This window comes from Sparus aurata, chromosome 1, assembly GCF_900880675.1.
Source record: "Sparus aurata chromosome 1, fSpaAur1.1, whole genome shotgun sequence".
In the NCBI taxonomy this organism is placed as follows: domain Eukaryota; kingdom Metazoa; phylum Chordata; class Actinopteri; order Spariformes; family Sparidae; genus Sparus; species Sparus aurata.
In genome coordinates, this window is record NC_044187.1 from 2,951,551 (window position 1) to 2,978,910 (window position 27,360).

The window sequence follows — 27,360 nt, forward strand, 5'->3', positions numbered from 1 at the left end:
GTCCAGCTGAAGCTTCGTCAACAGATGAGCAGTATTTATTTATCTATTTATTATTTTCTGAGCTCTTCAAAGACTTCTTGTCCATGTCGGCCTGAACGTCGGGCTGAAAGCTCGTACGTGACCTCTGTAAACTCAATGAGGTGTATTCAGTAGCTGCTCTGACGACCCTGCATCCTTTAAATTAAATTAAATGTTATATTTTAATTATTAGTTTATCAGTTTATTATTATTTGTGATTAAATTGCATTAAATCCAGGCAATCTCTGACATTATTCAATTATAATTATGGTGATTAAACTTTTTTTTAATGGAAACGTTTTGAGCTGTGTGATGTTTTTTAGTTTATACAGCTTTTAATTTTTTTCATATTTAATATCATTATTATTACTATTATTATAATATCTCAGGCTGATTCTTTGTTTAGTTCTGACGTTAGTTTATTTTAAACTGTTTTTAAAATGTTGACAGTTTTTCCGGTCATGTTATAAACAAACAGAGTCGTGACATTATAATAATAACGAGCTGTGAATATCATCCTAACCACAGTAACAAGCCGACAGCTCTTCGCTCTCTCAGGTGGACGATGACGACTGTCTCTCATAAACCAGGTCGACTTCCTGTCCACCAGGTCGACATGTGCCGCTGGAGTAAACTGACCCTCCCTCATTCCTCCCTCGTCTCCCCCACCTGACCTCCTCCACTTCCTCTCTCAAGGTAACCATGATCCTCTCCTCCCCGAGTTCCTGGATCCTCTGTCCGACACTGAATACCTTCCCCTTTTGCCCCGCACATGGGGAAACACATTTAATCCGTCCTGAAGCAAGCATTTAATTAAAGGCAATAAATTATCCAACTTTGTGTTCAGTTGCTCCCGGAGCCCACGGATGCAGACGGCGAGCAGCGAGGCTTTCAGGGGAGGTGAGTGAGCTCATGGAGTATTGATGGACCAGCGGGTCACAGCCCAGACCTGGAGGAGGCAGATTAATGTCGCCCTGGAATCTGGGTCTGCTCAGGCTAACGCTCGTTACTGGAGTACAAATCAGTTGTCAGGTTGTTTAGATAAACCTCGTTACCTCTGCAGTCAGAGAGGGTCGTCCTCTGGGCACCAGAGCCCACCGGGCCTCTGGACCCGTTCATCACCATCAGCACAGACCTGCTGCATTCTTCACTGCTGACAGAACACAGACACCGAGACAGGACTGATACATAAAACTGAGAAATAACACCGACTCTAATGTGTGTGTCGGAAGCACACACTCACTAAATATCTCCTGGTGAACCCTGGAGCTGCCGGAGTCTCAGGGGACACGATGTTGGCCTCGTGTCATGGACAGATGACCGAACACCTACCAGGCACATCCTGAGAGTCTCTGGTTACAGTGACTGTTACGCTTGTCTGGAACATCAAGTTAAACAACTACAGAGAGACAAAGACTACAAAGAGACAAAACAAGATCTAAAGAGACAAAACAAGACCTGAAGACCACAAAGAGACAAAACAAGACCTAAAGAGACAAAACAAGACCTGAAGTCTACAAAGACACAAAACAAGACCCAACGACTACAAAGAGACAAAACAAGACCTAAAGAGACAAAACAAGACCTGAAGACCACAAAGAGACAAAACAAGACCCAACGACTACAAAGACACAAAAAAAGACCTGAAGACTACAAAGACACAAAACAAGACCCAACGACTACAAAGACACAAAACAAGACCCAACGACTACAAAGACACAAAACAAGACCCCAACGACTACAAAGACACAAAACAATACCTAAAGAGACAAAACAAGACCTGAAGACTACAAAGACACTAAAAATTAGTATAAAGAGATGTCAAACAACTACCAAGATATGAAAAATGACTACAAATAGACACAATTATATATATAATATATATATTTATATTATACATATATTATATATGTATATATTATAAATATATTTTATTTGCGTTTTTAATAACACTGTGAAAATAAGGTATGGAGTCAGAACCATATAATCTGCTATATAAAGTGTTGACTGTCATGTCCCAGTCCAACCATGTACTCATACGTTCTCTAACATGTTGAACTGCTTTATTCTCCAGTCTGATTTTCTTCTGCTGCAGTTACATTTAAATATTTTTCTCCCTCCTGAAACAACCAGACTCAGTTGGAAAAAAAGTGTAACTGATGTTTCACGTATCAGCCAGTTAGGATCAGCTGTTCTGTCAGGATCAGCTGTTCTCTCAGGATCAGCCGGAGTGAGATAGGTGATGCAGGTTGTTTTGACGTCAGCTCAGAGAGCCAGCATGACGAGCGTCGGAGGGCAGCGGGACGCCTCCCAGCAGACGTTCAGGTGAGTGACCTCAAACACACCGTTAATCTGGATCATTGACTATAAATGTATTACTGTCACTATGGCAACAGACGACCTTTGACCCCTGTTGCTCTGCTACATTTATTCATAGTTACATTTTAAAATTAATTTATTATGCCAGCGATCAGATCGGACATTTAATATCAGATTATTTACGATTTTTACTCAAGTACTATTCATGTGGGCAGAGGTGGAAGTAACTATACAAGTACTCACATTACTTTTTTTACTTTTACAAGTAGTTCTTCAAGTCTGTAATTTGACCATATGATCTATGTGTGTACATTTTAAATAATAACTGAGTACCGGGTACAGTTTGGATTAATATCTAAACCTTCCATCTAAAACTCTGAGAAGTGTTTGAGAAGAATACTTTTACTTCAGTATTATTTTAATGCCAGTAGTAATTGAGTAATCTTCCAGTAATGTAACTGTACTTGGACTTTAGTACCGATCATCAGAACTCTGATTTCATTGATACCAAAGTAATATTTAAACATGATATCTTACTTTTGACAACACTGTTCACTCGGGTCAAATACCAGAATTAAATATCAAAAATATTTATTATATTTATTTATTCTGGTGTGTCATGTAATCTGTAAAGTAACTAAAGATATCAAATAAAAGAAAAGGAGATTAAAGTAGCAGAAAATGGAAACACGTCAGCACTTTATAATAACATCATTAATAAATGTTAATTTAGAGTTAATTAAACTTGTGTTCTGTCACTGTTAATCCTCTATGAACCGTTTATTAAAGGTTTATAACCATCATTGTGACTTCACAGCCTGATTAAATGTTTGTTAATCGTGTTACTGTTCGTTAACACGTGTTGCATTCACTGCCTGAGTGTTCTGTGGGAGATTACAGCTCAGAGCATTAACTCCCTCTCAGCAGTGATCTTCTTGTTTGTGTTGCTGTCTTGTTGTTGTCGCAGCGTTGCGTCTCCACAGACTCTCTGCACGCCAACACTTCTCATCATCTCTTTTGCATTTTTAAGCAGCAGCACGTTGGATTTCTTTGATGAGCGCTGTGACCGACTAATCACACATTTAGCTTTTTTAAAAAAACAGGAGATGAAGGCAGTTTCCACAATCCCCTAAAGAGGGCAGTCAAACACGGCAGTCGGATCTGCCGCCTGTCAGTCAGCTCAGAGAGCAGCCGAGGGAGACGAGGACGCCTGTTTGCTTCAGCTCTCGTGTTTTCTGCTTCAAAAACTAAAAAACCTCCAGTTGGTTGAAAAAAAAAAAGAGAAAGAAAAAGTCACCATGCAGGACCATAACACTCATCTGAACAAGTTCTGTTTCCTGCAGCCGCACAACAACAAAAAAACCCCTCGAGTCACAAACCGGGCTGAATATCTGCACTCGCCTCGGCTCCTTTCTCCAAATTAGTAATTGATTTTAAGAGGGAGATAAATGGAGGACTCTTTGTGGCCTCCAGCTTTGAAATGAGGTGTATCTAGGAAACTCCCAGCGGATTGGGAGAACACATCCATTGAGGGGGCCAACTGGAGCGTGAGGGGGAACTAATCTCTCCATTTAAGAGTTTGGAGCAGATTTACGTAAATCGCCCTTTTTTTTTTTCTTCAGTCAAATTCCAGGAGAGGAGCAGCAGCCGAGGCCGGCTCTGCCTCGAGTCGGCCTGCCTGGATCAGCAGCTGGATCTGTGAGAGCTCTCAAACAATCACACATGAAATTAAAGTTGTAATTTTAGTTTGTAGTTTTTTTTGGACTTTCTGCCCCTCCATCCACAGCCCAGCAGCTCCTCCGGTGTGCTGATTTAATGTGGGTTTAGCTTTAGTCGCCATGTTGGCAGTCAGAAATGGAAAATAAATAAAATGCTGGCTGAAAAATAGATTTCAAAAGAAACAAAACAAGCAGCTGAATAATGCTGTAGTCAGTTTTCTAACAGCGTCTGACTGACAGAAAGTCTTTATCTGTGAACAGAAACGCTCAGTTAGACATGAAAGTAAATCCAGGTGTTCAGAGTGGAAGCACTGCTCAGCTTCACGCCTCCAGCTGTGGACGTTCCTCATCGAAGGAGGTGCAAAATCAAGGAGTTCATCTCAACAGCGGACAGTAAACGCCTCGCAGGGTTAAAGAGGCAAAAATGAACCGACAAAGTTTGTAACGTTCATCTGTAAGTACAAATGAAGCTTCAGGAGGATTTTAGTGATAACGCCGGGGACAATCTTTAGAATTTACAGTCAGGAGATTATTCAGTTTCAGCTTTCGTCTTCTCTCTTCATCTGAACTCAAACATCTGAACTTTCTCCTTCTCACATTTTCAGAACAGGCTCGTTACTTTCGTTTGATGCATTTTTATTTGGCGTCATCCCAACATCATGAGACTGATGTGTTCTCTCCTGCAGACGAGCTGCACGGAGAAGTCTGATGTTTTAAATCAAGTCTCAGCTGCTTCAGTTGTTCAGCAGAACGCTGCAACTCTGTTTTACTGTGAAGCTCCAGAACTGTTCTGTGGACTAACACACTTCACCTGGATTTGTTTTTCCTTTTTGGGTGAACTGCTCCTTTAAGAGGAACTTACATTATTATTCAAGTATTTCACACAACAGTAAAGAATTTCAGGCTGGTTTCTCCTCCAACAGGAGCCTGAATGTGTCTTCATACACTGAACTGATGTGAAGTCTTCAGGCTCATTATTCTTTACGTACAGATTCAACATCGTCTCTGTTTCTCTGGATCACTCAGGAAACATGACTTAATATCTCCACACCTGCTTCTCTCATGTTAACTGTAACATGTTCATATATTCAGTAGAAAAGTGAAGAACTGCTGTTAACAAACACGAGACTGGATCTGTTTTATCAGCCGTCACATAAAATGTAGTCGAGTTAAACGACAGCTTTGTCCTCTGAAACGGTCTCCAAATGGATCTACGGTGCGTTCAGGTACACTTAAATTCTGTATTAGTAAATTAGTGTCCACTCCCACAAGCGGTCGTCCACATCCAACACCCTCTGTGGAGTCAGAACCACCAGGAGTCAGAACCACCAGGAGTCAGAACCACCAGGATCCAGAACCACCAGGTGTCAGAACCACCAGGAGTCAGAACCACCAGGATCCAGAACCACCAGGAGTCAGAACCACCAGGTGTCAGAACCACCAGGAGTCAGAACCACCAGGATCCAGAACCACCAGGAGTCAGAACCACCAGGTGTCAGAACCACCAGGAGTCAGAACCACCAGGATCCAGAACCACCAGGAGTCAGAACCACCAGGAGTCAGAACCACCAGGAGCCAGAACCACCAGGAGTCAGAACCACCAGGAGTCAGAACCACCAGGTGTCAGAACCACCAGGATCCAGAACCACCAGGAGTCAGAACCACCAGGTGTCAGAACCACCAGGATCCAGAACCACCAGGTGTCAGAACCACCAGGTGTCAGAACCACCAGGATCCAGAACCACCAGGTGTCAGAACCACCAGGAGTCAGAACCACCAGGATCCAGAACCACCAGGATCCAGAACCACCAGGTGTCAGAACCACCAGGAGTCAGAACACAGGACCACCAGGAGTCCAGAACCACCAGGAGGTCAGAAACCACCAGGAGTCAGAACCACCAGGAGTCAGAACACCAGAGTCAGAACCACCAGGATCCAGAAACCACCAGGAGTCCAGAAACCACAGGATGTCAGAACCACCAGGAGTCAGAACCACAGTAGTCAGCAACCACCAGGAGTCAGGAACCACCAGGATCGTCAGAACCACCAGGGTCAGAACCACCAGGATCCAGAACCACAGGAGTCAGAACCACCAGGTGTCAGAACCACCAGGGGATTCCAGAACCACCAGGAGTCAGGAACCCACCAGGAGTCACGAACACCAGAGTCCAGAACCACAAGGAGTCCAGAACCACCAGGATCCAGAACCACCAGGGTCAGAACCACCAGGAGTCAGAACCAACCAGGATCCAGAACCACCAGGTGTCAGAACCACCAGGCGTCAGCAGAACCACCAGGAGTCAGAACCACCAGGTATCAGAACCACCAGGTAGTCAGAACCACCAGGATCCAGAACCACCAGGAGTCAGAACCACCAGGTGTCAGAACCACCAGGAGTCAGAACCACCAGGATCCAGAACCACCAGGAGTCAGAACCACCAGGTGTCAGAACCACCAGGAGTCAGAACCACCAGGATCCAGAACCACCAGGTGTCAGAACCACCAGGATCCAGAACCACCAGGAGTCAGAACCACCAGGATCCAGAACCACCAGGAGTCAGAACCACCAGGAGTCAGAACCACCAGGATCCAGAACCACCAGGAGTCAGAACCACCAGGATCCAGAACCACCAGGATCCAGAACCACCAGGAGTCAGAACCACCAGGAGTCAGAACCACCAGGAGTCAGAACCACCAGGTGTCAATAATAAAGTCACAAAGCTGGAAACGAACTTGCTTCACTTTTTCCTTTTTATTTGAGAACTCAGAGGGTTTGTGGGCTCGAGGGGAAAGACACGAGTCTATGAAAAAGACAAACACACACAGTGTGAAAGTGAAACAGAAAGTCTTTTAAAACAGGAAGTCGTGCAGACGGCGGCCTGTGACGACTCGTCTCTCGTCCTCTGAGAGTCCACGCTAACCGCGCTCGGTCACGTGACCTCTGCACGACGTTTCTCAGAGCTTCAGTCTCTCGGAAAAGAAAAAGAAAAGGTTTGCGGACGCGTTCTGTTTCAAAAGAACGCCTCGGGAAGATACAGACATCCGCTGCATGTGTTCGTGGGAGGAGAGCAGGGAGGACGCTCTGCTGGTGTCAAAGTGTCCACTTGAGGCTTCCGTAGTTGTAGTGCAGAGAGGATCAGAAGGAGAAATCTGCTGGACGACATTCTAGTCGGCTGACATCACAGGAAACGATCAAATCCACAGACGCCACGTCGATGTTTGATCCAGAAGAACCCTCAGTGAGGACGCACAGCTGCTCCTGAGTCCTTCCAGAACCTCCATCTGTCCCCGCGCTCGCTCTCTGTTTGTGCTTCAGCTGCTGGAGTTTAAGTCACGAGGCGTCTCCGGCGGCCGTGGAGACGCGGCGGGGGTCAGGTGTTTCCTGATCGGGGGCCAGGTGGATGCCCGGAGGGGAGGGGCCGAGGGGGAGGAGGGGTGAGGAGGAGGAGGAGGAGGAGGAGGAGGAGGAGGAGGAGGCGTGAGGTCCTGCTTCACGCCCGCCAAGAAGGACTGCAGACCTGCTGAGAGAGTCCTGCAGAGGAGACAGAAGGCAGCGAGTCAACAGGAAGTCAAGACGGGACACAAACACATCTCAGCTCCACGTCTTATTTTGGTCTGTAGTCACAAAGACAATAAAACTCTTCTTCTTCCTTCTATCGGCTCTGATAAACTCTGAAGTTTACTGCTCACTGTTATTCTGTTCTCACGCTGAATGTAATTCAGCTCCAGACAGATTCACTGACGACAGAAACAACAGCTCTACACACACACTGTGCAGGACGTACGTAGACTACAAGACAAAACTGTCTGCAAAGTATTTTTCTGTATAAATAAACTACGACAGCTTCCTCAGGTTTGGACTCTCCGGCTCTCCGTCCTCTCAGAGAGCTTCACAGAGGAGCATTGGTTAGCTGCTGAGCTACATTATCTGGAGAGCGAACCACACAGAGGGAGCTCGTGCTAACCAAACCTCTCCAGGCTAGCTGGCTCGCTGCCTGAAACCAGTCTGTGTCTTTTCTCCTCAGTGGCTCTACTCAAGGTTTCTTTCTTTATAATCCAGTTAAAAGGTTTTTCATCAGTCCTCTCTTGAATCGAGGTTGTGTGATTGTGATTTTGGACTATGCTAATAAATCTGATTTGATTCAGACTCTTCGCTTCAGGCACGGCTGCTTGCACGTGTCATCATGTGTAACTAACAGAGGACACATTACACTTCAGCTTCTGATGATGAACCAGGGACGTTAGATTACATCTGGTCTCAGTGTTGTGCTGCTGTGTTGTGCGGTACATACAGCGAGCGCACTAGAGCCGGCTAACTTCCTGTTTAGCGTCCAGCTAACTCAGTTGGGGTTTAAACAATTTCATCGTGCCGCTCTTCCAGACTTTCCTGATGTTATCAGACCGAGAGCTCAAAGTTTGACAGTCAAACGAGTCATTTCTTTGGTGTTGAGACGATCAAAATTGTATCCGCTGTTTTATAGACGCTTCTTGGCCTCTATGAAATCTGGATTCAGAGAATCGCACGCTACGTGGAGGCATGTGACTCCACTGATGAGCTAACACGCTAACGCGCTAACTGGAATGACTGTCTGTCTCTTCAGTCTTTTAACCACGTCTCTGTTTGTCCTCCAACAAAGAAGGACAGGTACAGTGAACAGTGACGCAGCCAATAGGCGACTATAGCGTCCTCCATTTTCCAGGAACACGCTCGCACTAGTCGCAGCTCACCATGGTTGTTCGCTAACCAACTTAAAAAGCCAACTAGCGTCGCTAACAGGACAATGAGTTTTATCACAGTGACACACAGCTAATAAGCTACGATAGCTTCCTCCAGTTTGGACGCTGCAGCTCTCCGTCCTCTAGTCGGTTCTGAAACTCTCCAGAAGAAGGAAAATGGAATAAAAGGAGGCCAAATGGTCGCGGCGTGGTGTGTGTGTGTGTGTGTGTGTGTGTGTGTGTGTGCATGCATGGCTGCCTCAGATCCCGGCTGACAGGTGTATTGTTTCCCTGGAGCCGTGAGTTCAGAGATGGCCGAGGGAAGAAAGACGAGCGTTTCTTCAGAGGACTCTTTAATTGTCTTGGGTCGGGGTGATGTTGCCGTCTGACTGACCAATCCCTCCTCACCCCCGTCTCTACACTTCCTCTCTACACATTAACATCCTCTTAATCTCTCCTCCCCACGCTGCGTTCACTGACCCCGCCGCCTCCTCCTCCTCCTCCTCCTCCTCCAGCCTAATAATGAAAACTGCTTACGAGGTAATTGGACTCCGTGTAATCAAATAAAGAGATGAGAGCGTTCTGCGTCTCTCGCTAATGATCAGTTCGTTAGACCGAATGTGGAGAGGATCTCAGAGGATTAATTGACCTTTAAATCAGATGGAAATGGGTTTAATTAGCGAGGAGGAGCTGAGAGGAGTCGGTGGAGGGATGAGATGAGAGAGGTTTAGACGTCTTATCCTGAGCCTGCTGTTGTAGTTCTTTGGGTCACCTGGTCTTTGTTGAGTCGCGGTACTCTACGAGTTAAATGAGTTTTTATAAGAAACAAAATAAAAATCACGATGAGTTGTTGCTCCAGGATGAAACAGACAGTTTGTGTGAACTGTCCCTTTAAAAACAGGCTGACTCGTGTTACTCACGGTGGTGTCCTGGGTCGTGGGCGAGGCCTCTGGCTGCAGGGAGGTGGAGGTGGTGCTACATGTAGTGCCACTGTCCCTCCACACCCATCCCCATCCCAACACCACCCATCGGACCTGCAGGACAAACACACACACACACACACACTGAAACAGCTGATAAGGTTTCTGACACCACGTCAGCATGCAGAGGAGGGAAGTAACAGAGTACAAGTACTTCATTACTGCAGTGTTTCAGGTATCTGTACTCGAGTATCTGTGTGACTTCTCCTCTCTACATCTGAACTTTCTCCTCCTCGGCAGACGCAGCGAGACGAGACAAAGACGTAAAAGCCGTAAGAAGGCGTAAACAGACAGAGAGGGAGACTGGAATGTGGAGAAAAGGCGTGTTAGTGTCTCGTATCTGCAGAGAGTTTCTGATTTTCTCTCTTTGTTGCTGCTCGGGACGCTTTACCAACCCAACATGTGTCTATTTGACGTCCTGGGAATGAGACTCAACAATCAACTGTCTTTGTGGTGCGTTCAGGAACAGCTGGGACAAATCCTACTGATTCTACCTTTAACTTTAATAGTCTTTGAATTCTGTTAATATGACGTGAGCTTCAGTTAGCTTTGAGCACAAATGTCCTTCAGAGGGAGACTTTTTACTCTGATACTCTGAGTACATGTCAGAGCCTGTAATCTATTACTTTACTGCAGTGTGTGTGTGTGTGTGTGTGTGTGTGTGTTTACCAGGTGGTCTGATTCCCATGTGCGTCTGTCCGTCCATAACAAAGCCTCCCATTGGCTGACCATCTGGGCCGTACGGTCCTGCCTGGCTCACTGCGGACACGGGGGGAGATTTACGCTTTTTAATTATCTGGCCGCCTGCTGTCCCACAGTGATGACATCACTCTCACATTCACACTGCGAGGAGGAGGAGGAGGTTCGACAGCTGCCGTCTATCACACGACCATTTCCTCCATGAAGAGATCAGCCTCTCGTTAGCGACGGTGAAATATCTACACAACTTCTGATCCGATTCACGTTAGCTTCACTGTGAATATTTCTGCTCCTCAGAGGATCAATAACACGAGTTATTGATCCTCTCACTCTTCTTCTAGTTCCTTTTAGTACCTTTAGTACCATTCACAGGCTGCTGGAACTAAACGTAGCTAAATCATCCGTATGTCTGTTTCTTCCTCTCCAGCACTGTCACAGCTCTCATATATAACTTTTGTTCACCGACGTAGCTCTGAGTTCTGAACCGGTTCCGTTTAAGGTTCTTGTAACCCTTGGTGACATTTACAGAACCAGGAAGTAGAAGGAATTTGAGCTTCCAAATATGAGATCAGCCACACGTCATGATCCTGTCGCCAGAACGACCACGCTCTGAAAACAAACGCTGGCAGCAGATTGAAGCTACGAGTGACAGCTATGTGATTTTATTTACTTCCCCAGAGAACGAAGGAGATCTGTGGCTACAGGTGAGTTAATGATGTCACTGAGTAAATGACACGTGAGCCGACTGTGTCTGTAGATCAGAGTGAATAAGAAAAGGACTTTAGTAAAGTTGTAAATACAGTTTTACTGTGAAAAAATAAGGCCCGACCTTAAAACGACTGTTTTTAGAATGGAGTTTGGTTTACCAGTCTGTCCACCTGACGCAGCTCCACGAGCAGAGGCTGTTGTAATGTTAATAATATTAAACTCATATTAAACCCTGCAAACAGCTAAGTAACGTTAGAGTTGGATTATTTTGGATCCTAATGCCTAAAAAAAAACACAGGGTTTTCTAATTCTATGCTGTTATTTCAGCAGTTCTTAGAATTTTTATTTACCACCAATCAAATGATGCAGCCACCAAAATGATTGGATCTACACAGGTTTGTTTAAACACGATTACACCTGCTAAAAACTGCCTACTGACCCCCGTCACACCTCCTGAAGGCGAGGCTGCCCGTCTGTGATTTTCATCTGAAGCGTTACGTCACGACTTCACCGTCATCAGGACACAACAGTGAACACAGACGAGCAGTGGGCAGCATGGAGACCGCTGATGATGTGACGTAGATCACTGGTTTACACATTTTACTTCCTTACTTATCTAAGCGCCACCACAGGGTGTTGATAACGCACCATCACCTCATCATGGTCTCACGCCCACTTGGTTTGCCCTTCTCTTTTTGTACTTTTGAGTACTGAGAGTTGGACTGACACGTTTTTTGATTGTTGGTCATGTGAGACTTAAAACAATAAATCAAGAGATTTAAAAAAGCATATCTACGTTTGTCCTGCAGCTTCACACATATCTTTTATATTTATTTACTATATTTCTGCAAAACGTCCAACAAGCAGCAGTTATGTTGCGTTCAAGTACACTCAGGTTTTTTCTCCACTTGTTTACGATGTCGTTTATTCTCCTTGTTTTCATCTGGAGTCTGATCTTCAGGAGGGAGGAGACGAGGAGACGAGGAGGAGGGAGCTCATGAATCAATGATGAGGCGACTTTAAATGAAACGCGTTCGTCCTCGTGGGGAAATTATCTCCATAAAGTTTCAGAGATGCGTCTCTCGACATTCCCATGATTGAAGACTTTAACAGTTTCTCATCGCTGGTCGCTGGGCGGTGTATCCATGCCTTTGTGTGGAAGTCAGCCCGGAGGTTAATGCTAACAAAGCTCACAGGTCAAAAGGCTAGCGGTACTTTGGCCCCGCTTTAGCCGAGCTCCCATTTGTTTTAATCCCAGGTTAAAATGTTCAATGGAGTGGTCAGTCAATGCGATTAGCGTCTTTGTCTGGAGCTAATCCTGCCGGGGTTTAGAGGCCATTCAATCTGGGAGTTTAAGCCTCTGTGTTCACTTTAACACACCGAGGAGCTGAGAGAGCAGAAGACCCGGTGAGCAGGAGGAAGTTCTGCCTGCGAAGTGTTTACAGCCTGCAGCGATGATCAGGTTCAGAAGGATCCTGGTTCAGTGTATAAATACATCTTATCCTGGATTCAGAACTGTGTCACGGGTGTGACAACAGGACAGAAAGTGGAATACTGTGATGCTGTGGCAGAGAGGTGTGACTAAACACCGGCACAGAAATATTCATAGTACTAACTTCCTCCTGACGGGCTGATCAGCTCCATCTTCCTGTTCCTATAACCAGACATATCGAGTCCTCCCTCAGATATCAGGATGGATAAACACGCTGTTGTGTGTTAAGAGCTCGCCATCTTTTCAAGTCTGTAAAAGAAACCATCATCACGTGATGCGTTTTCTTTTCTTTTTCCATGCAGATATTTTTCCTGTATTTCACTATTTTCATAATCGTCTGTTGATTCTGTTTTTCTGTTTGGCTTCCAATCACCTCTCCTGACACGTCTGTTATTCTCTGAATCATCTGATTGTTTCTCATCTTACATGTGTGCAAATAAAAATGATTTACGTTGAGGACGTTTGTTTGGGCAAACAATCAATGAATTTATGGAGAAAATAATCCAGAACTTAAAGATGAACTAGTGTCTTTAACAAGATGTTTCACACGGAGCTCCACCTCAACTACAACAGTGAAGTCCTGGTTTTACACTGATGAGTCACACAATCACCTCATGACATCACATTCAACAATCACCTTTCTAATATCAGAATCTCAGAGTAGGCTACTCTTCCTGGAACACACCGTGATACAATCATGCATTAAATCTAACTACTTCTAACAATGTGCATCACATCTGCACCGGAGCATCCCCGTAAATATGAAGCCTTTAAATCTCACCTGCTCTGTTGGACTGGTCGATCATGGGCTGAACGATCCGCCGCCTCGCGTTGATGAACCTGAGGACAGGTAGAGGAGAGACACAGTGACAGGTTATAGACCAGCAGTGTTTGTTGTAACGCTGCAGAGAAACCTCGACATCCTCTCTGCTAACAGACGCAGAGCTCTGATTCACTGTGAGTCATTAAACACATCACTGCACACAATCCCACAAGTTTTTCTGATATGATATTTTCTTTCTAATTTTCTGAGCATGACTGGAATAAAAACAACTTGTCAAACACATGAAAACTGCTTCACGTAACTTTTGACTTTTAGAAACCAAACAGCGGCTAAATCTGACGTCCGGCCAATAGAAACCTTAGAAACATAAAGTAGAAACTGTTTTAGCTGCTTAACTGTTCCTACAACTGGTCCAGTTTATCAGCTAATGACGTTTGGTTCAGATTAGCTCATTAATTCTGCTTCACTGAGCTAAATGTTCAGTTATTGGCTGACTGTTTGGGGGTCAGTGAGTCAGTTCAGCAGCGTCAGGTTCAGCAGCTAAAGCTACTAAGTCCAGGTTAACTGATTGAGGAGTTTAGCAGCTAATACAATTTGGTTCAGGCAAGCTAAACATCAGGTTTAGCGGCTAATACATTAACACAAAGTCAGGTTAGCAGTGGAAACAATATGGCTGAGTTAAGCAGCTAAAGAAGGTTAAAAGGTTATTGTTAGCTAAAAATCAGTTTTAGCAACTTTTCATTACTCATTAGTTTTTGAGGTTTGTTTCAGCTTTTGCAGCTTAAATAATTTGTCAGGTCAAATGAAAATAAGCTTCTTGTCACTTCACTGAACTTCTCTCCACCAACTGAAAGCTACTGTAAACGACAGGATAACAATGAATGCTGCCACATTTCAGCACTTCTTTTTTGATGCCTTGAGATTTCTCGTCCACAGGTAACACAGGCTCACTGGTGACTCTCTGGGTTAACACAGTGAGGAAAGTGAAACCAGAGGCTGAAGTCGGGCTTGAGTGTGGCTGCAGCAGCCGTGCGTTCACACATGTCCCCTGCTAAGTACACTCTTGAAAGCCATCATCCTGGTATGCGTGACCTCTGACCTGACACCTTCTGTGACCCCCCTCCTCCCTTAACTCCTCATGTTCCCCCTGCCGCCTCCCCTCCACCGAGGAGCGTTCTGGTCTTCCTCAGCTTAAAGCCTTCTCAACCGCCCGTCGACCCCTCCTGACCCGCCCTGGAGTGAAAGCTCTGTGGTTTCCCACTTGATTTATGTCCCCTACAACCTCCTCCCCACCCTCACCCCACCTCCTCACCCCCGGGTGGGACCGTTGCATTTCAACTTCTTCGGAAAAGAGGGAGGAGAAGGGGTGAAAGAAAAAGAAAAAGTGGGGGGCGAGCCTGTTTCCTTTGCAGGAAAACAAAAGCCATAGCAGTCTATTCATGGAGTAAAAAAAGCAGCAGGAGGAGGAGGAGGTGGAGGAGGAGGTGGAGGAGTAAAGTAGAATCTGTTTCAGCTCCAACAGGACGCTGAAATGTGTCACAGACTGAGCTGGAGAGCTGCAGGAACTACTTCAAGTGAAATATGTGGCGCTGTCTGGTCCGATACCGAAGGAGCGTCCTCACTGAACATCTGAAAACACTTTATCTTCTCTGGACTCAGAGTCACGTCAGCGCTGCACGATTCTCCAAATTACTTTCTTTTTGAAGACATTTCTACTTTAAGAACAAAACTTTAAAAAACAAGGAAAATATAGTGTCCAAGCTAACAAAGGAGCACTTTGTTAGCTCCACCTCTGTGGTTACTGTAATGAGTCACAGCATCATTAAGAAATGATGATGATGGTTTGTCTGACTGATTTTATTTGTTTATTATTGGATACTATTGCAAACAGTGGCAGCAAACACACGCTGCACGCTCCAGCTGTGTCATCGCTTTAGTGAAGTGGATATTGACATGTTGTTTATGTATATTACACAGAGAAACAAACAAACAAACAATAAATAAAGAGTTCATGTATTTCATCAGAGAGGAGAAGAATAAGGAGAATCAAACTCTATCAACAAGAGTTGTCGTCTTTTGAAGACACATTTCATTTGTTTGTTTCAACAAACTTGCCTAGTTTTTGGATCTAGCTCCCTTGGTTTGTTTTTTGTATGCAGCATTTGTTTTAATGAAGTTCACCTTTTGCTCTCCCTGATCCTGCCTCCTGTCTAAATCTGCATTTGGGTCCATCCTTTAGTTTTCCCCTGTTACCCCCTCGTGACAGAATGACCGGACCTAACATGAACCCAGCAGATGCTATTTCACCGAGGATTTTGGACGAAGGGTCTGTTTTTAAGCAGGGCAAGCTGGAGCTGGAAGTATGGCTCCAGTCTCTTCTGGAACCTGAGAAGGACTTGGTTAACTGGCCCGTACTGAGAGAGGATCTGGGCTTAATAAAACTCTTCTCAGAGGCTAACAGACCGAGGGAGCAGGTGGACAAAATGCATGGCGTAGGATACCAGGTTGTTGGAAACGACCTGTCCTTTAGCCTCTCGCCTGACCTGGAGGTTGGTAATAACCAGGCAGATAGCCTCCTCAAAGCTCCTCCTGACCACTTCCAGTGAACCTCCGTCGGCTCTCAGGCCGACAGCCTCCAGCACCTCTCCACTGGCTGTCTGGTTGCCGGCTCCCAGTGATCTTCCATCGGCTACCAGGCCGCTGCCTCCCGGTGAACCTCCGCTGGTGGCCTCGCCAAGGTCAAACTGGGTCACCCAATACATGATACACCCATACATACTTATTGTTCCTCCATATTAATGTCTGCGGGCAATAATGTCACAAAGACTATATTTTATTGGAACAAAGGTATTGTCTTTAAAACTAACTGGACAATAGGAAATGCATTCAGTTAGTTCTTTTACAAATTCTGTAGCCTGGGCAACATTGGGACCTGCCACCTCATATCCAGCAACTCTGGACAAAGATTCAGTGTTTCCTAACGCTGGTACTCAAAAGCAACTAAAGAGGAATCTATCACAAAGATATCATTTATCAGTCCGAAATGTTGAACAATCTTAGAAGTCATTCTGGTTGTGATTTCTGTAAGATGTATATTCTAAAAATAAGGTTATAAGGTTTAGTTTTAAGATGAAGTAAGCCTTGTTTCATGATAAACCTGCTGGGATTAAGACAGAGCTTAGACATTCTTCACTAATACTAGTACTTTTCTCTAAATCTAATATTTTTCTTAACTAATCTTCAGTTTAATTTGCTAAAAGTAGTTTTATGCTTATACTATACACTTAATTTAGGGTTGTAAAAGTGAAATTTTAAGTAATCTCATTTTAAAACCGGCATGTTTGGCTTATTTTAAGCCTTCCAAATACCTCTGTAGACATTCTTATTTCTAGATTTAACAATTTTGATTTAAGAAATCTTGTGAAGTGAAATTATCTTGCTGCATGGACAGATAATTTCACTTGTTTTGAGTACGTTTTCCCTCAGATTTGCTGTTTTTATCTTGTTTTTAGACCCCCCTTTTTTGCAGTGTAGACATTCCTCTTCCTGGAATGCTCGATAAGCCCTCCCTCTTACTCCTCCTCCCCCTCTTCCACTCACACAGCAGCTCCCCTTTGTCAGTGTATTTCCTGGTTCCTCCCCTTCACAACTGCAGTCTGAAGGACAGTGTAACTGAGCTGACCGGTTTCAGTCGCTGCGCAAACACACCCTGTTCAGATCAGAGCTCAGACTAGTTTCAGTTATCTTAAAGTGAAGCTCAGACGGTCACTGACACTGAAAGGTGAAATGGCACAAAAAGCAGTTCAGCTGGACCGAGAGACTTTCTCTTGTTCCGTCTGTTTGGATCTACTGAAGGATCCGGTGACTACTCCCTGTGGACACAGCTACTGCAAGAAGTGTATTAACGGCCACTGGGACACACAAGATGAGAGGCGGATCTACAGCTGCCCTCAGTGCAGGAAGAGCTTCACACCGAGGCCTGAGCTGGTAAAAAACACCATGTTAGCAGCTTTAGTGGAGCAGCTGGAGAAGACTGGACTCCAAGCTGATCTCTGCTATGCTGGACCTGAATATGTGGCCTGTGATGTCTGCACTGGGAGGAAACTGAGAGCAGTTAAGTCCTGTTTAGTCTGTCTGATCTCTTTCTGTGAGAAACACCTCCAGCCTCACTTCGAAATTCCTGCCTATGGAAAACACAAGCTGGTGGAGCCGTCAGAGAAGCTCCAGGAGAACATCTGCTCTCGTCATGATGAGGTGATGAAGATGTTCTGTCGTACTGATCAGCAGTGTTTCTGTTATCTCTGCTCTGTGGACGAACATAAAGGCCACAACACAGTGTCAGCTGCAGCAGAGAGGACTGAGAGGCAGAGAGAGCTGGAGGGGAGTCGACACAACATCCAGCAGAGAATCCAGGACAGAGAGAAAGATGTGAAGCTGCTTCAACAGGAGGTGGAGGCCATCAATGGCTCTGCTGATGAAGCAGTGGAGCACAGTGAGAAGATCTTCACCCAGCTGATCCGTCTCATGGAGGAAAGACGCTCTGATATGAAGCAGCAGGTCAGATCCCAGCAGGAAACTGAAGTGAGTCGAGTCAAAGAGCTTCAGGAGAAGCTGGAGCAGGAGATCACTGAGCTGAAGAGGAAAGACGCTGAGCTGAAGAAGCTCTCACACACAGAGGATCACAACCAGTTTCTACACAACTACCCCTCACTGTCAGCACTCAGTGAGTCTACACACTCATCCAGCATCAAGATCCGTCCTCTCAAGTACTTTGAGGATGTGACAGCAGCTGTGTCAGAGGTCAGAGAAAAACTACAGGACGTCCTGAGAGAGACAGGGACCAACATCTCACTGACAGTGACTCAAGTGGATGTTTTACCGTCAAAACCAGCGAAGAACACCAGAGCTGGCTTCTTAAGATATTCATGTGAAATTACACTGGATCCAAACACAGCATACAGGCATCTGTTATTATCTGAGGGGAACAGAAAAGCAACATACATGAATCAACAACAGTCTTATTCTGATCATCCAGACAGATTCACTTTGTATTATCAGGTCCTGAGTAGAGAGAGTCTGACTGGACGTTGTTACTGGGAGATGGAGTTGAGAGGAAGAGGAAGAGGAGGAGGGAGAGTTCGTGTTGCAGTCGCATACAAGAATATCAGGAGAGCCGGGAAGTCACATAATTGTGGATTTGGATTCAATGACAAATCTTGGGCATTAGGATGTGACAACATCACTTATGAGTTTTCGCACAACAACATCCAAACTCCCGTCTCAGGTCCTCTGTCCTCCAGAGTTGGAGTGTACCTGGATCACAGTGCAGGTATTCTGTCCTTCTACAGGGTCTGTGACACCATGACTCTCCTCCACAGAGTCCGGACCACATTCACTCAGCCTCTCTATGCTGGAGTTTTTCTTTCAGGTAATGAATCCACTGCTGAATTCATTCCAGTCAAATAGACAGAAGTCATATCAGAGGAAACACTACAGCTGAACACTTCATGTTCTCAGGCTCTGGTCCATGTTTAGACTTTGGTTAATTTTGCTTCTGTAACATGTTTCATTTCAGACGACTGGACAGAAAATTAAATGAATCTTAAATGCATGTCGACAACATGAAACAAGAACTTTGAGCCTGATTTCATCCAATGTTCAGAGTTCTGTTCTGGACGGTTCTGATGAGATTACGCCTCATTTGAATATCTAAATGTACATAACGATATGCTTAATGATGTAAATATGTCAGTAATCATCTGGGGAAGTTTGATGTGATATCTGTTGGTTCACGTCACCTGTTGTGTCTCCACGGGACAGTGTGTGTTACATTGTGTGTTTTTGTCTTCATGTTTGTTCCTGATTGTTGTGCTGTTTCTTCACCTGTGAATCAAACATTCTGGGCGGTACTTTGATGTCTTGTCAGCTGTCCTTCTGTAAATGTTGGAGTTTGTCCGGCAGAACACATGTGGTTGTTTTTGTTCACGTGGACGTTGTAATGAGGAACTGTGAGGTTTTATAAAGTGTAATAATCACGATCATAATCAATAAGCAGAGCATTGATTATCGTGTTGTACATGTGTGAGATTCGAACAAACTGATTGTGTGGATGAAGTGAATCTGTTGATGAAATCATTGAGTCATTGAACAGACTTTACTGATGGACGTGTGAACAAAGTGAAGCTTTAAATCATGAATAAACAAGTTCCTTCCTCAGTGTTTCTTGCTTCCCTGTGGTATGTGTTTTTGGATTTTGATTTCTCATCCCTGAGTTTGTTTATTTAATATGCCTTTCTACTAGTTTTTGGATCTAGCTCCCTTGGTTTGTTTTTTGTATGTAGCATTTTGTTTTAATAAAGCTCGCCTTTTGTTCTCCCTAATCCTGCCTCCTGTCTAAATCTGCATTTGGGTCCATCCTTTAGTTTTCCCCTGTTAACCCCCTCGTGACAATTGCTTTATTAAGTGTTCAATGAGGTGGTGCCCTGTGAGCTCAGATGGATTCTGATTGGCTGTCAGTGTTTAATTTGTTCCACAACGACCTCTAAAAGGTGATCCTGAACTTATCATTCACCACTGCCGTTTGTCATTATTGTTGTGGTTTGGACTCCAGCCATCCGGTAGTTAGAATGTTAATTAAAATGATTTATTTTTACTGTTTCACTTGTAATATTTTAGTGCGCTTACACCAAGTCTTAACCTTCAAACAGCTCGATCATGTTGTGACGACCGTCCAACATGTTCTCACATGTCCTCAGTTACACAACGTCTTTCTGTACTCACACTATGAAGCAAGCACTACTTCATGCACACACACAAAAACACACAAACACACACAGAGACATTCCTCTTCCTGGAATGCTCGATAAGCCCTCCCTCTTACTCCCCTCCCCCTCTTCCACTCACTCAGCAGCTCCCCTTTGTCAGTGTATTTCCTGGTTCCTCCCCTTCACAACTGCAGTCTGAAGGACAGTGTAACTGAGCTGACCGGCTTCATTCGCTGCGCAAACACACCCTGTTCAGATCAGAGCTCAGACTAGTTTCAGTTATCTTAAAGTGAAGCTCAGACGGTCGTTGACACTGAGAGGTGAAATGGCGCAAAAAGCAATTCAGCTGGACCGAGAGACTTTCTCTTGTTCCGTCTGTTTGGATCTACTGAAGGATCCGGTGACTATTCCCTGTGGACACAGCTACTGCAAGAAGTGTATTAACAGCCACTGGGACACAGAGGATGAGAAGAGGATCTACAGCTGCCCTCAGTGCAGGAAGAGCTTCACACCGAGGCCTGAGCTGCTGAAAAACACCATGTTAGCAGCTTTAGTGGAGGAGCTGGAGAAGACTGGACTCCAAGCTGATCTCTGCTATGCTGGACCTGAATATGTGGCCTGTGATGTCTGCACTGGGAGGAAACTGAGAGCTGTCAAGTCCTGTTTAGTCTGTCTGATCTCTTTCTGTGAGAAACACCTCCAGCCTCCCTTCGAAATTCCTGCCTATGGAAAACACAAGCTGGTGGAGCCGTCAGAGAAGCTCCAGGAGAACATCTGCTCTCGTCATGATGAGGTGATGAAGATGTTCTGCCGTACTGATCAGCAGTGTTTCTGTTATCTCTGCTCTGTGGACGAACATAAAGGCCACGACACAGTGTCAGCTGCAGCAGAGAGGACTGAGAGGCAGAGAGAGCTGGAGGAGAGTCGACACAACATCCAGCAGAGAATCCAGGACAGAGAGAAAGATGTGAAGCTGCTTCAACAGGAGGTGGAGGCCATCAATGGCTCTGCTGATAAAGCAGTGGAGCACAGTGAGAAGATCTTCACCCAACTGATCCGTCTCATGGAGAATAGACGCTCTGATATGAAGCAGCATGTCAGATCCCAGCAGCAAACTGAAGTGAGTCGAGTCAAAGAGCTTCAGGAGAAGCTGGAGCAGGAGATCACTGAGCTGAAGAGGAAAGACGCTGAGCTGAAGAAGCTCTCACACACAGAGGATCACAACCAGTTTCTACACAACTACCCCTCACTGTCAGCACTCAGTGAGTCTACACACTCATCCAGCATCAAGATCCGTCCTCTCAAGTACTTTGAGGATGTGACAGCAGCTGTGTCAGAGGTCAGAGACAAACTACAGGACGTCCTGAGAGAGACAGGGACAAACATCTCACTGACAGTGACTGAAGTGGATGTTTTACCGTCAAAACCAGCGAAGAAAACCAGCGCTGACTTCTTAAGATATTCACGTGAAATCACACTGGATCCAAACACAGCATACAGACTGCTGTTATTATCTGAGGGGAACAGAAAAGTAACATTAATGAGACAACATCAGTATTCTGATCATCCAGACAGATTCACTTGGCAGCAGGTCCTGAGTAGAGAGAGTCTGACTGGACGTTGTTACTGGGAGGTGGAGTGGACCGGAAGAGTTCATGTTGCAGTCGCATACAAGAATATCAGCAGAGCAGGGAGCTCATCTGTATGCATGTTTGGATACAATGACAAATCTTGGGCATTATATTGTGACAATACCAGTTATAAATTTTGGTACAACAAAGTCCAAACTCCCGTCTCAGGTCCCCGGTCCTCCAGAGTTGGAGTGTACCTGGATCACAGTGCAGGTATTCTGTCCTTCTACAGCGTCTCTGACACCATGACTCTCCTCCACAGAGTCCAGACCAAATTCACTCAGCCTCTCTATGCTGGAGTTTATGTTTTTGGGTATGACACCACTGCTGAGTTCATTCCAGTCAAATAGACAGAAGTCATGTCAGAGGAAACACTACAACTGTTACAACACTACAACTACTTCCTGTTCTCATGCTCTGGTCCATTTTTTGATTTTGGTGCATTTTGCTTCTGTAAGAATTGTATTCAATCCTACTGGAATGAAGAGGGTGAGAAGAAAACCCGCAGCTGCCATCAGTGCAGGCAGAGCTTCACATCGCCGGCTCCTGGGACTCCTCCGTCAGCTCCCAGGCCGACACTTCCTGGTGAACCTCCGTCGACTCTCAGGTCGACAACCTCCAGTGAACCTCCGCCAGCTCCCAGGCCGGCAGCTGCCAGCATCTCTCCACCGGCTTCCTGGCCGCCGGCTCCCGGGAATCCTCTGTTGGCTTCCAGGCTGACTACTGCCAGCAACTTTTCGTAGGCTCCCAGGCCGACACCTTCCGGTGAACCTCCGTCGACTCCCAGGTCGACAACCTCCAGCATCTCTCCACCGGCTTCCTGGCCGCCGGCTCCCGGGAATCTTCTGTTGGCTTCCAGGCTGACCAGTGCCAGCAACTTTTCGTAGGCTCCCAGGCCGACACCTTCCGGTGAACCTCCGTCGACTCCCAGGTTGACAACCTCAAGCATCTCTCCACCGGCTTCCTGGCCGCCGGCTCCCAGGAATCTTCTGTTGGCTTCCAGGCTGACTACTGCCAGCAACTTTTCGTCGGCTCTCAGGCCGACACCTCCTGGTGAACCTCCGTCAACCCCCAGGTCGAAAACCTCCAGCATCTCTCTGCCAGCTCCCAGGCCGCCAGCTCTCAGGAATCCTCCACTGACTCCCGGGATGACTGCTTCCAGGGAACCTCTGTCGGCTCCCGGGCTGACCGCCTCCAGCTTCTCTCTGCCGGATTGTTTTTTTGTATGCAGCATTTGTTTTAATAGCTCGCCTTTTGTTCTCCCTGATCCTGCCTCCTGTCCAAACCTGCATTTGGATCCATCCTTTAGTTTTCCCCTGTTAGCCCCCTCGTGACAATTGTTTTATTAAGTGTTTAATGAGGTGGTGCCCTGTGAGCTCAGATGGATTCTCATTGGCTGTCAGTGTTTCATTTGCTGATTGTTGTGGTCTTTCTTCACCTGTCAATCAAATATTCTGGGCGGTACTTTGACGCCTTGTCAGCTGTCCTTCTGTAAATGTTGGAGTTTGTCCGGCAGAACACATGTGGTTGTTTTTGTTTACGTGGACGTTGTAATGAGGAACTGTGAGGTTTTATAAAGTGTAATAATCCCGATCATAATCAATAAGCAGAGCATTGATTATCGTGTTGTACATGTGTGAGATTCGAACAAACTGATTGTGTGGATGAAGTGAATCTGTTGATGAAATCATTGAGTCATTGAACTAACTTTACTGATGGACGTGTGAACAAAGTGAAGCTTTAAATCATGAATAAACAAGTTCCTTCCTCAGTGTTTCTTGCTTCCCTGTGGTATGTGTTTTTGGATTTTGATTTCTCAACCCTGAGTTTGTTTATTTAATATGCCTTTCTACTAGTTTTTGGAACTAGCTCCCTTGGTTTGTTTTTTGTATGTAGCATTTTGTTTTAATAAAGCTCGCCTTTTGTTCTCCCTAATCCTGCCTCCTGTCTAAATCTGCATTTGGGTCCATCCTTTAGTTTTCCCCTGTTACCCCCCTCATGACAATTGCTTTATTAGGTGTTCAATGAGGTGGTGCCCTGTGAGCTCAGATGGATTCAGATTGGCTGTCAGTGTTTAATTTGTTCCACAATGACCTCTAAAAGGTGATCCTGAACTTATCATTCACCACTGCCTTTTGTCATTATTGTTGTGGTTTGGACTCCAGCCATCTGGTAGCTAGAACGTCAATTAAAATGATTTATTTTTACTGTTTCACTTGTAATATTTTAGTGCGCTTACACCAAGTCTTAACCTTCAAACAGCTCGATCATGTTGTGACGACCGTCCAACATGTTCTCATGTGTCCTCAGCTACACAACGTCTTTCTGTACTCACACTATGAAGAAAGCACTACTTCATGCACACACACAAAAACACACAAACACACACACACAGACACTCCTCTTCCTGGAATGACTCACAGCTCAATAAGCCCTCCCTCTTACTCCCCCTCCCCCTCTTCCACTCACTCAGCAGCTCCCCTTTGTCAGTGTATTTCCTGGTTCCTCCCCTTCACAACTGCAGTCTGAAGGACAGTGTAACTGAGCTGACCGGTTTCATTCGCTGCGCAAACACACCCTGTTCAGATCAGAGCTCAGACTAGTTTCAGTTATCTTAAAGTGAAGCTCAGACGGTCACTGACACTGAAAGGTGAAATGGCGCAAAAAGCAATTCAGCTCGACCGAGAGACTTTCTCTTGTTCCGTCTGTTTGGATCAACTGAAGGATCCGGTGACTATTCCCTGTGGACACAGCTACTGCAAGAACTGTATTAACGGCCACTGGGACACACAAGATGAGATGCGGATCTACAGCTGCCCTCAGTGCAGGAAGAGCTTCACACCGAGGCCTGAGCTGGTAAAAAACACCATGTTAGCAGCTTTAGTGGAGGAGCTGGAGAGGACTGGACTCAAAGCTGATCTCTGCTATGCTGGACCTGAAGATGTGGCCTGTGATGTCTGCAATGGGAGGAAACTGAGAGCAGTTAAGTCCTGTTTGTCCTGTCTGGTTTCTTACTGTGAGAAACACCTGCAGCCTCACTTTGAATCTCCTGCCTTTGAAAAACACAAGCTGGTGGAGCCGTCAGAGAAGCTCCAGGAGAACATCTGCTCTCATCACGATGAGGTGATGAAGATGTTCTGTCGTACTGATCAGCAGTGTTTCTGTTATCTCTGCTCTGTGGAGGAACATAAAGGCCACGACACAGTGTCAGCTGCAGCAGAGAGGACTGAGAGGCAGAGAGAGCTGGAGGGGAGTCGACACAACATCCAGCAGAGAATCCAGGACAGAGAGGAAGATGTGAAGCTGCTTCAACAGGAGGTGGAGGCCATCAATGGCTCTGCTGATAAAGCAGTGGAGCACAGTGAGAAGATCTTCACCCAGCTGATCCGTCTCATGGAGGAAAGACGCTCTGATGTGAAGCAGCAGGTCAGATCCCAGCAGGAAACTGAAGTGAGTCGAGTCAAAGAGCTTCAGGAGAAGCTGGAGCAGGAGATCACTGAGCTGAAGAGGAAAGACGCTGAGCTGAAGAAGCTCTCACACACAGAGGATCACAACCAGTTTCTACACAACTACCCCTCACTGTCAGCACTCAGTGAGTCTACATACTCATCCAGCATCAAGATCCGTCCTCTCAAGTACTTTGAGGATGTGACAGCAGCTGTGTCAGAGGTCAGAGACAAACTACAGGACGTCCTGAGAGAGACAGGGACAAACATCTCACTGACAGAGACTCAAGTGGATATTTTACCATCACAACCAGAGAAGAAAACCAGAGCTGAATTCTTAAGATATTCACGTAAAATCAAACTGGATCCAAACACAGCATACAGGCATCTGTTATTATCTGAGAGGAACAGAAAAGCAACATACATGAATCAACAACAGTCTTATTCTGATCATCCAGACAGATTCACTTTGTATTATCAGGTCCTGAGTAGAGAGAGTCTGACTGGACGTTGTTACTGGGAGATGGAGTTGAGAGGAAGAGGAGGAGGGAGAGTTCGTGTTGCAGTCGCATACAAGAATATCAGGAGAGCCGGGAAGTCACATAATTGTGGATTTGGATTCAATGACAAATCTTGGGCATTAGGATGTGACAACATCACTTATGAGTTTTCGCACAACAACATCCAAACTCCCGTCTCAGGTCCTCTGTCCTCCAGAGTTGGAGTGTACCTGGATCACAGTGCAGGTATTCTGTCCTTCTACAGCGTCTCTGACACCATGACTCTCCTCCACAGAGTCCGGACCACATTCACTCAGCCTCTCTATGCTGGACTTTTTCTTTCAGGTAATGAATCCACTGCTGAATTCATTCCACTCTAATAGACAGAAGTCATATCAGAGGAAACACTACAGCTGAACACTTCATGTTCTCAGGCTCTGGTCCATGTTTAGACTTTGGTTAATTTTGCTTCTGTAACATGTTTCATTTCAGACGACTGGACAGAAAATTAAATGAATCTTAAATGCATGTCGACAACATGAAACAAGAACTTTGAGCCTGATTTCATCCAATGTTCAGAGTTCTGTTCTGGACGGTTCTGATGAGATTACGCCTCATTTGAATATTTAAATGTACATAACGATATGCTTAATGATGTAAATATGTCAGTAATCATCTGGGGAAGTTTGATGTGATATCTGTTGGTTCACGTCACCTGTTGTGTCTCCATGGGACAGTGTGTGTTACATTGTGTGTTTTTGTCTTCGTGTTTGTTCCTGATTGTTGTGCTGTTTCTTCTCCTGTGAATCAAACATTCTGGGCGGTACTTTGATGTCTTGTCAGCTGTCTTTCTGTAAATGTTGGAGTTTGTGCGGCAGAACATATGTGGTTGTTTTTGTTCACGTGGACGTTTGAATGAGTACACAGAAGACAGAAGAACAATAGAAACATCACAAACTGTCATGGTTCATTGCAGCCTGGGACGACTCCACAGCTGATTAAAACCGTCCAGAACATTGCTGGTACCATCTACAGGACATCAGTGACATCAGTGAAGTGAGACGTCTGCAAAGGGCCCAAAGATACTAAAAGATAACACCCACCAGTCTGTTCACCCTGCTGCCCTTTGACAACAGATGCAGGAGTGAAGCTGCTGTACCACCAGACTACACAGCACCTTCACTCCTCAGGCTGAACTCATCTTCAACCATCCACCATGACAAAGTTTCTCTTCTGTAGCTTAAACGTCCTACAGCCCTGATCCAGTGTGTGTGTGTGTGTGTGTGTGTGTGTGTGTGTGTGTGTGTGTGTGTGTACACCACATATTTCAGTGCTGTCAGGCTCATAAAGAGAAGGTCAAACGTTTATAACAGGGCAAGTGTGATGATGTAATTTTAAACTAATATAATGATGTTGAAATATTACTCTCTGTGTAGAGTAATATAGTACTTATTGGGTCACTTTTGAGTTACTTTCAAAATGAATTATCTTAGATATTACTCATTACTTTCATTTTAAAGTAATGTATTATGTTATTATATTACTGTCTAAATATAGTAATACATTACTTATCACACACATTTTT

At 45.3% G+C, this 27,360-nt stretch overlaps 2 protein-coding genes across 2 annotated transcripts in view; one reads left to right on the forward strand and one right to left on the reverse strand.

Moving 5' to 3' along the window:
- Nucleotides 1-7,445: 7,445 nt before the first annotated feature.
- Nucleotides 7,446-27,360, reverse strand: part of LOC115578437 (homeobox protein Meis1-like) — a 58,091-nt gene continuing 38,176 nt past the window's right edge. Inside the window, exons 10-13 of the mRNA XM_030411400.1 lie at nt 13,432-13,490; nt 10,421-10,510; nt 9,692-9,805; nt 7,446-7,587 (exon numbers count right to left, since the gene is read on the reverse strand). Coding sequence (XP_030267260.1) covers nt 9,747-9,805; nt 10,421-10,510; nt 13,432-13,490 — 208 coding nt within the window. The 3' untranslated portion in view covers nt 7,446-7,587; nt 9,692-9,746. The remainder of the gene's footprint in view (nt 7,588-9,691; nt 9,806-10,420; nt 10,511-13,431; nt 13,491-27,360) is intronic.
- LOC115580088 (E3 ubiquitin/ISG15 ligase TRIM25-like) lies at nt 17,027-23,764 on the forward strand. Its single transcript, XM_030413970.1, has 2 exons — nt 17,027-18,132; nt 20,419-23,764. Exons 1-2 carry the CDS (start codon nt 17,221-17,223, stop codon nt 22,177-22,179), a joined length of 2,673 nt encoding a protein of 890 aa, XP_030269830.1. The 5' UTR covers nt 17,027-17,220; the 3' UTR covers nt 22,180-23,764.

Coding starts and splice junctions, on each gene's coding strand:
- LOC115580088 (XM_030413970.1), top strand. CDS start 17,221: ATGGCACAAAAAGCAGTTCAGCTGGACCGAGAGACTTTCTCTTGTTCC. Junction 18,133..20,418: donor ATCACAACCAGTTTCTACAC/AACTACCCCTCA, acceptor TAACTGAGCTGA/CCGGCTTCATTCGCTGCGCA.